Genomic DNA, 9,605 nt, shown 5'->3' with positions numbered 1-9,605 from the left:
CCCTTCTTTAAGGTGCAAAAAACCTCTACGCATTTCTGTTTAGAAAATTCAAACATGCTAAAACTTTTTTTTTTGCGTAAAGCGTAATCGCCGCAATTACTCGACATTAGATAATATTAAATCTCTTGATATATTTACAAGCAAAGCAGAGCTCAGTCACCAGAATTCGGATAGTTATCCTTCATCGTACGTTATGAAATTTAGCAGTAATTAAAAATGAACCGAAGGGAAGGACGATGTTGTGTTTTGGCTGATATCTGATCGAATCTTTACGTGATAAACCGTGAAACTTTCGATTCCAGTGCTGTTTCAAAATAATTTGTATATTTGGCAATGGAAAGAACACAATAGTTAAATTAATGGCACTTTGACAGAATGCGTTAAACGAGTGAATACGATAAGGCTTGAAATTACAAGGCACACTAAATTTTGTTTGGACGTGTTACTTAAAAAAAAATAAAAATAAAAATAAAAAAAAAGCTTCAAGAACAACAATTATTTAGCCAAATGTAAAGCGAACTAAGCTGGTTAAACAGACATGACACAGGAGAAAAGGTTTTTTGTTCATTGTCGTTCTGTGATCCGGACACTAATGATTCTGTTGTAGCTTAACAGTCGTGGCTAACTTTTAATTTAGTTTACAGCAAAAAAAAAAATACATACATATACATCACAAAACACATTCAAACAAAGCATCCATACAAATATACAGCCATGATACCGAGTGCTGTAACTTCATCCCCTCGGCTTCACATACATCTTTATGTGAACTCCTAAAGTGTTGTCTCTGCAGTCCAGAGGCCAAAGCATTATAGGTGGGAGTTGCGCAGCCTGCTACGGCACTGTGGCTCTGGTCGCGCTGTATTCATGCTGAAATTAGTTCCTTTGGAAGGAACTTTGGGCTGCTGAGGTGGCTGCGGTCGCTGCTGCGGTCTGGAACGTGCGGTTGGTGAGGACGCCCTGAGAAAACTCCTGCTGCGCTTTCTGGAAGCTCGCACCGGTGTGGCGGTAATGGGAGTGAACCTGAAAACAGCCACAGAGACGACTCAGTAGGAACTCTAGATTATAGACTCTAGTATTAGTAAACTTCAGATACGAGACGTACCATTTTAAGAAGGACGACCGATAGCACGGCGCACACGGTGAAGAAAACCGCAACCACGAACATCACTGCGCTCACAGCCAGGTGGCTGGAGACCATGGTGAAAGACGAAATCCATCCGCTATGAACGAGACAGCAGGAGTGTGAGAAAAAAAATCCTTTAATAACCAGTTCAAAAATATGACCGACACGATGAAGATAAATGAAAGAGGAGAGGAAAAAAAAATACTGATGCGATAGAGAGATGCAGGGAGAGAGACCTACTTTAGACACAGAGGAAGAAAGAGCGGAAAGGCCCAAATGGTGTTAAAGCAAGGAGAAGGAGATGGAGACTTCCAGCAAAGACAGAGCAAAAGCTTTAGAGATCAGCACAAAGACACCAGTTCCACAAGTGAGAGGCTATAAAAGGAGATCTTTGGGTTAGAAAAATCTCATTACGCTTCTATGAGGAAGTAAGTACTTGCTTCAGTTTAAAAAAAAAAACTAAAATTAACTAAACTAATAAAATAAATGCTATACAAGCTATAATAACAAGCTATTTATCTAACAGCAACAACAGCTTAAAATAAATTTCACTTCAGTAGAACGAGATGCTCAAACACCGTTCCACTATGACCATGACCATGACCCTGTGCAACAAAGCCCCTGGGCTCCATGAAGACATGGTGAGTTATGGTGAGTTAAGGTTAGTCAGGATGAACTCGAGTGTCCTGCACGGACCCCCGACCTTTGAGATGAACTGGAACACTGACTGAACCCCAGACCTCATCACTCATACAGCATCGGTGTCTGATCTCACGAACGCTTTGACAACTGAATGATCACAAATCCTCACAGTCACGCTCCAACATCTAGTGGAAAGCCGTCCTAGAAGAATGGAGGCTATTATAACGGTAAAGGGGAGTAAATCTAGAAGGAGATGTTCGACAAGGACATGTGGATGTGATAGTAAGGTGTCCATAAACTTTTAGCCATAGAGTGCTGCTTTTTATTCCTATAATACCTTTAAGCTTTATTATTTGCAAGCGATTGTTTTTTTTTTCCTCCCAAAAATAAAGAATCGTTATCAAACCATGTTGTGAACCATTTAAGTTAATGTACGACTTGTACGAAATGTACGAGGTCTGACTTATTGTAGCAGCTGAATGTTTATAGATACTACAATAAGTCTCTTTTATTCTCCCTCTTTCAGTTAGGATGACAGATGAATGCAGCTCGTCTGTCCTGATGATTCCTCTCGTGTCAGGAATATATTCGAGACTTTTTCCATAAATGCTAAACGAACCTCTCCTTCCAGTAAACTTCCTTATATCGAGATTATACCATCTGTTAATGTGACATCATCAAGTCACTTCATAACTCCTCCCTACAGAGACGATAGATCAGTTAATGTACACCTGCGGTCCGAGCTGTACTGTTATAAACAATTCTTCCACACCTTCTGACCAATAAAACAATAGAATTGAGTAAAGTCATCTCTCTCAGAGACCTTTAATAAAATCGTCTCCATACCGTAACAACCTTTCTGTCAAGTTGGGTTGTTTACGGTTTAACCCTATTTGAAGAATTATTTAAAAGTCGTGGAAATAATGAATAACTTTCATGTTCAGGAGACGCACATCCTCGCACCTCACCCATGCAGATATTCTGACTAGAATAAAAAGAAAGAAACGGACAATTTGTAGGAGTTCGCGCACTCACCTGTTGCCCCATTTAGGTATACCGACACACTGAATGATCAGCACCGCGATTTGGGCGAAGAAGATGAAGAAGAAGGAGAAGAAACTGAAAGAGCTGTCGCTCCTAAAAGAGAAAACGAAAAATCAGTCACAAAATACGACAAAAATCCTCTGCGACACGTGACACTGGCTACTCAAAGCATTTCCCATCTAAAAGACATTAAAGGTGAGGTGCACGATGTTTGAAAGCCAATGTTGACGTTTGAAATCACCAAAACAAACACGCCCCTAACCCGAATGGGCGTCACCCCTGTTTTGGTAGCTCCGCCCACACATACATACGTAACCCAGGCAACTATTGTGGCGGAACCTGCTGGGGCGGCTGGCCGAGGGGATATTTTTATCAATAAATGAACTCGATGAGTAATACTATGGTAATTTGTAGTACTGTGTGTTGTACCGTGAAAGGTTTAGCTCCGTTTCACGCGGAAGACGTCGTTCGACACCTAGAACTCGAGGCAGAGGTAACGGCAGGTATCCGCCATGTCAATGTTTCAATCGCTTTCGGCTAATGTCACACATGAGCATTGAACACTCTCTCCGCCGCATATTGACAAGACACGCCCCTTTCTGCTTATTGGCTACACGTTTGTTTTGTTTGTTGGCCCGACTCAGTTTTCTGAAGCATTTTTTAAACATCGTGCACCGCACCTTTAATATGTCAAATAGGTTAATATGGATGTTTAAGGCTGTGGCGATCCTCACCTGAAAGCCTTGTAGATGGGCCGGAACCAGCAGAGGAAAGAGCAGGGGGTGAAGAGGATGAACCACAGGATGGAGAGGCCAAAATCCACTCCGTTACTGGAATCAGCGGTGAAGAAAGCCAAACACGCCAGGACGTTTAGAAACAATGTCACACAATACACTGAGAGGAAGACACGGAAAGAAGGGACAATAATAAGACATGAAATGAGAGCAGAATACTGAAGTATATAATAGTTCTGGATAGTTTGGGTGTGACGAGTAACTTCAGGTTATAAGATCTCTGTTGCATTTAACACAGCAGCTGTCACACCCATTCTGAGGAATTTTAATCCTGCCTTACTGGAGAACCTTCAACCTAAATCTGATGTAATCTAATCTAATCTGTTTAATACATTTTAAAAGGTTTGTAACTACAATAGTTCAAGTTCACTCCACCCGCCATGCAATATGGAGAATCCCGACATTTACAATATCTATAGGGGCTGTAAGCTTTGCCCTGGTCTCCTTTTGACACGATCAGAGGGGAAAATAATGTATTTGGGTCACATCCCATTGCCAGATTTCACTGTATGATGATAACAGATCCACCAGAAGCAAACTACTCCCTGCTTGAATGAATGCTACTTTTTTAAAGCTTTATTTTGGAAATTATTTAATAGTCATTGGCTCCAAATCAACTGTAATTCTGCTCCCATTAATGTTCTCATCTGTAGTGTGAGATCTGGGTGTTACTGCTGACCCAATTCTGAGTTTCCAGTCCATTAGAGTCGTCACTAAAATACTTTTGTCCCACATGCAGGACTCGGGTGGAAGGGGAAACTGAACACGCAACCTTGGAGGTGTGAGGCATAAAACGTACCAATTTACAAAAACCAACATGTGAATGGTTAAATAGTTCCACTGTTAACTCCCCTGTATATTAACACACACACACACCGATTGTTGTTTACATTTCTTTAAAGCACATTTCTGTAGCTACACTGTCATTTTATGGGGGTCTATGAAGAATCGGACGTATGAAAGTATTTGGCGTGAGACAGACTTCTAATTAACGTGGAAATCTAATTAACCCGACTGCTAGCCAAAGTTCGGGTAAAGACATACACGTAAAATACTGTTTGTATATGAGAAGTCGTAAACACGTACGCATCCACAGGTAATACATCATTTTACACAGGCGTCTGTGCTGCTCTGGAATTTCCTCCGAGAAGTCCTGGTAGAAGCACGGCTTTATGGGAAAGACTCTGGGTAACGGAGGCCAGTTGTTCTCTTTTCCTGTGCAGAGGAAGTGGAATATAGATTACTGACACCATAAGGAAGTGGGAAGATGTGTATGCACCAACTAAAACGTCCTACGTCTGTTTCCATTAATCAGTTGATTTGATTAGGTGCCGTGTGCATGTCCGCTACGGAGGCTGCGAGCACTACCTGTAATCCGCTCTCTGCTCTGCAGCTCCTGTTCTCTGCGCTCGAGCTCGGCCGCTTTCCTCTCCAGCTCCTCCTGCTGTCTCAGCAGATTGGCCTGGCCTGCGGCTGCGGCTGCCTGTGGGAGCGGCACATGGGATTCAGCTGCAGTGCTTTCACAAACATTCAGCTAAAGTGTATTAGGTTGTGGAAGAGCCCACAAACAGCTATTTGGCTACACTGCCTTTTTTTTTTTTTTTTTTTAAACAAGCGTTTGCCGCACTGCACCATGTTGATGCTGACCTGAGGGCTCGGCTCCACGGAGGGCTGCAGCACGGCAGGCTGGGACGGGACAGTAGAGGCTGGGACAGTGGTGCCTGTCAGATCTCCCTACACACAATTAACAAAACACACACACAAGAGCAGTCAGCTTATAGACTTAATACCATAGATGGGTAATGCGTTGCAAAGATAAAGGTTGTAACCCTTCTGTTTCCTAAGAGAAAGTGTTCTATCTGTCTGGCTCTGTTTTTCAAAATAGAAACAAATAAGTCAGAAAAAAAAAATAATAAAAAACGCAACTTGTAACATGGAAGCCGTCACTGGACTGGAAACGCACCGTGATACCGAACCTGAGCAATTCGTACTCGGGTCTGCACTTGTTCTAGAAGTGAAGTAACCTGCGCCTGGGTTGTAACCAATTACGACAAGGAAAGACGTTGAGACTTACTGTGCATAAGACCAAAATAATCAAAAAACAAAAATATGGTGAGTCGTGTTGTGTTCTCCATGCGTGAGTGTGACACAAGGTGAACACAGATGCACCAGGGTTCGATCGACTCGAAGGATTAATGCTTTAGGGGCCGCAGGAACAATCACATTGGAGTAAATGTGCTCAGTGTGCAAGCTTTAAAACTTTTCTTGCGCCACACTGGATCCCGGTCCAGCTGCGCACCTCGACCCCACACGGGTTTCACCTCCTGATGAACTTTCAGACATTGTATCATGCGAGATATTACTTACTCCCTTATGAATACTTACAGAGTTATTGTCAGGGAAAGGCTGGTACTGATGCATATGATCTCCAGAATGGGTCACTTGTGTGACAGAAGGATCCTGAAAGAGACAAATTATCACAGTTTATTAGGATGCCGTGATTCAGCTCTCGGACATGCAGAGCTCACAAACTGGGTTTATTTAATAGGAACAAACCAGACTCAAAATACATACGCTGTGCAGGACAAGCATGCCTAAACCTCTTATCATCTAACATTTAATATTGAGGTGCACTTGACTCTACTGCCGCATTCAAAAGGTTTAGATCCTTTACTGGTTTTAAAGCCCAGATTTGAGTTCATTATACAACACCGAAACACTTTAGATCTACTAAACAATAATGCAAGGACTTGTTACAATATCATTTTCATGCCAAAGCATAATGAGGCATTATGAGGCATAATGTTCATAAAGCATTCAAGTCTTTGAATTCCAGCGTAGGAGGAATTCAGAGCTACACATCATGGCTAACCTCATGCCATCTTCAACGCTTCCGTAAGATGGAGTCGTCTCGGGTCACACGTGGAAGAATTCGCATGGAGTTAAAGTGGTGTTCGTTTTCAATGTTGCACAACAATACGAGAGGGCCAAGATTTCTTTTTCCTTTCAAGTGATCGCTCCTATACCTTATCTATACAAAAAGATACAGCTCAGGCCATGTTCTGGTCTACAGACTAAATTCACCATTAGTTCCTTACAGCCACTGAAGATTGTATTTTTTTAAATACCAAATTGCCAGATTAAATAACTGGCTAGTCCATTAACTTTATTTTTGTATCGCTCACGCCCTAAAAGCAAACACTGAGCAGTCACGTCACAAAGGCGATAAGAGGCACGATCACTTCCCAAAGCAGTGTTCAGGAGAGAAAGAGAAAGCCACCTGCTCCATTCTCCTGTTCCAGGATGTGAGTAACGTAAAGATAAACCAACATTTCATCAGACCACAAAAATGGATACCTATAAAATAAAGGATTTCTGAAAGAATTTCCTGCACCTCAGGTTGAAGGGATACAAAAAGTGGAAAAGACCAAAATACACACCCAAATGAACAATTATAGAATATATATATATATATATTCTTAATTGTTATTACATGTGATAGAACAGAAAAGAGAAACCTCAAGTGGAAATAATTCTGCTAACCAATTAGTCTAAGCCTCGTAGATTTTATGATCTTATAGAAGGTCGTACACTAATGTCCCATATTTTTGAAAAACAAGCTCATACACATACGATGTAGAAAAAAAAACAAATGGAGTTTCATGGACTGTAAAACACAGCGTACTCTATGTTATTACTGCTGCACAATCTGCCCTGGTTCTTGTTAGCTACAATATGACATAAATCTTTTCCTTTGTGTCTATAGGGTGGTGTCTTATTTGTGCAAACAAAGCCAACTCCATTAGAGAACTGAACACCAAAAAAAACACCACCTGGAAGTTTTTTATTTACTTCCAACCACAAATCTGTACAGAAGACCCCGAATGTGCAATACTTGAATATTATTTAAACTTGACTTTTATCGTTGAAGTTACATTTATAATACATTGTTCACACGTGCAATATGTTTTTATGTCTATTTTTGCACCATAAGGACTGTCAATTAAGTTTGTTGTGCCCTGTGCAATGACAATAAAGAACCTATCTATCTATCTATCTATCTATCTATCTATCTGGACAACCTCGGTTTCACATGTAAATAATCTACTAGACAGTTACAACTTCTTTTCAGGAAGTGGAAAGTAAAAGGTTTGTTTTCTTGGATAAAGGTGTAAGATATAATGTAGTGTTGAAGTCCAGCTTTTTTTCCCCATCTGGCAAAAATAAAACTGTGTGTGTCCAGGCAACAATTTGAGACGGTAATCCATGCCTTTATTATATCTCGATTGGATTACTGTAACGAACTGTATATTGGTCTTAGTCAGTCTTCTCTTTCTACATTTACATCTTTCTCACCTTCAATTAGTCCAAAATGCTGCTGTGCGTCTTTTGACTGGTTCAAGGAAGTATGACCATTTAACACCAATTTTGGCCTAACTTCACTGGCTGCCGGTGTATTATAGGGTTCAGTTTAAAGTGCTTTTATCTGTTTATAAAACTTTAAATGGTCAGCTCCCGACATACCTTAAGGAACTGCTTCACCCCTACAGTCCTGCCTGTTCTCTTAGATCAGCTAATCAAATGCTTTCTGGACACCAAAAGGTAAAAGAGGAAGCTTAGAGGAGACTGCCTTCTCTGTTGCTTCTCCTAGGCTATGGCACAACTTGCCTCTGTACATCAGACAGGCACCCACTGTTTTCTTGTTTAAAAACCGGTTGAAAACGCATTTCAATTCTCTGGTTTTTATTTAATTCTGATTTACTGCTGTTATTATTTTATTTTGTTACTATTTAATTACTTTGTTATCTGTATTTTATGATATACATCACTTTGTGTTCAGCTTTGGTTGTTTTAAAAGTGCTTTAGAAATAAAGTATTATTATTAGTGTTGGGTGGAAAATGGGAGAAATTTTAATTTCATACAAACAATATTATTATATATTACAACAAACCGTTTCTTGAAAATAAGGCAGTATAGGCTGAAGATAATAATAATAAATAAATAAATAAATAAATAAATAGTATTATTACTACTACTAATAAGAAATAAATAATGATTATTATATATAATAAATTACAAAAATAAAAATGATTATTATTAGCATCAATAATAATAATAATTATTATTATCATCATCATATTATATATAATAATAAATAAACAAATAAATAAAACAATTAATAATAATAATAAATATTATTGGATATAATACATAAATAAAAATATATTTTTACAACAATACAAAAACAAATACGTAAATATGTTTATTATTATTATTATTAATAAATAATAAACTAATAAATAAATATTATTGGATATAATAATAAATACATAAATAAATACATTAATAAATAGTATTAATAATAATAATCATAATAATAATAATGTTATGAAAACTATGGAAATTGCGCCTTCCGGTTTGTTAAGCAGCTGTAGTGTTTTTATCGTTATTTTGGCGCAACAGGCTTAAAGGCCTACAGCATTAAGCAGTCAGTCTAAGGTTCACTAAGATATAATCGGATTGAATGATGAAGTACGTTATGTGTAAACACCATAACAACAAACACGTTCTCATATCACAGGCGTTGTAATCTTTGTAAAATGACAAAAACTGCGCCAAGCATTTCCACTTCCTTACATTTCAGTCAGCCTACAAAAGTAAAGTCGAAAGCTGATTGGCTCACAATCACGTCAATCAAATGAGGACCTGAGCCTAAACCCATATCATTGGCTTTCTGAGAAATCCTACTCAAAACTTGGTGTGCAGGGAAATGTACAAAGTTTAACCCAACAAATATTACGGTCCTACCTGAAAAGGATTGACGTCTGCTGCGTTTTCGAACGCGTTACTGTCGAAACCTGACATTTTGACGAAAGTTGGCCAGAAACCGTAACAGTTGTGGACGCTCGCGGGCTCTCCTCACTTCCGCAGTTGTTACACTCTGCGCATGCGCAAACGGCTGAAGCGCGCGTCACCTATGTGCACGTAAACAATACAA

General features: G+C 39.4%; 1 protein-coding gene across 1 annotated transcript in view; it reads right to left on the bottom strand.

Moving 5' to 3' along the window:
- scamp2 (secretory carrier membrane protein 2) overlaps positions 1 to 9,573 on the bottom strand; it is a 9,640-nt gene extending 67 nt beyond the window's left edge. The window contains exons 1-9 of the mRNA XM_060886832.1: positions 9,416 to 9,573; positions 5,992 to 6,066; positions 5,254 to 5,340; positions 4,975 to 5,089; positions 4,693 to 4,821; positions 3,547 to 3,706; positions 2,804 to 2,905; positions 1,106 to 1,223; positions 1 to 1,023 (exon numbers count right to left, since the gene is read on the bottom strand). The exon at positions 1 to 1,023 is cut by the window's left edge and continues 67 nt beyond it. Of these exons, the coding sequence (XP_060742815.1) occupies positions 877 to 1,023; positions 1,106 to 1,223; positions 2,804 to 2,905; positions 3,547 to 3,706; positions 4,693 to 4,821; positions 4,975 to 5,089; positions 5,254 to 5,340; positions 5,992 to 6,066; positions 9,416 to 9,472 (990 nt within the window). The 5' untranslated portion in view covers positions 9,473 to 9,573 and the 3' untranslated portion in view covers positions 1 to 876. The remainder of the gene's footprint in view (positions 1,024 to 1,105; positions 1,224 to 2,803; positions 2,906 to 3,546; positions 3,707 to 4,692; positions 4,822 to 4,974; positions 5,090 to 5,253; positions 5,341 to 5,991; positions 6,067 to 9,415) is intronic.
- Positions 9,574 to 9,605: the final 32 nt, after the last annotated feature.

This window comes from Tachysurus vachellii, chromosome 14, assembly GCF_030014155.1.
Source record: "Tachysurus vachellii isolate PV-2020 chromosome 14, HZAU_Pvac_v1, whole genome shotgun sequence".
Taxonomy (NCBI): Eukaryota; Metazoa; Chordata; class Actinopteri; order Siluriformes; family Bagridae; genus Tachysurus; species Tachysurus vachellii.
Note: the sequence above shows the minus strand (reverse complement) of the source record. Positions and strands in the feature narration are given on the sequence as shown.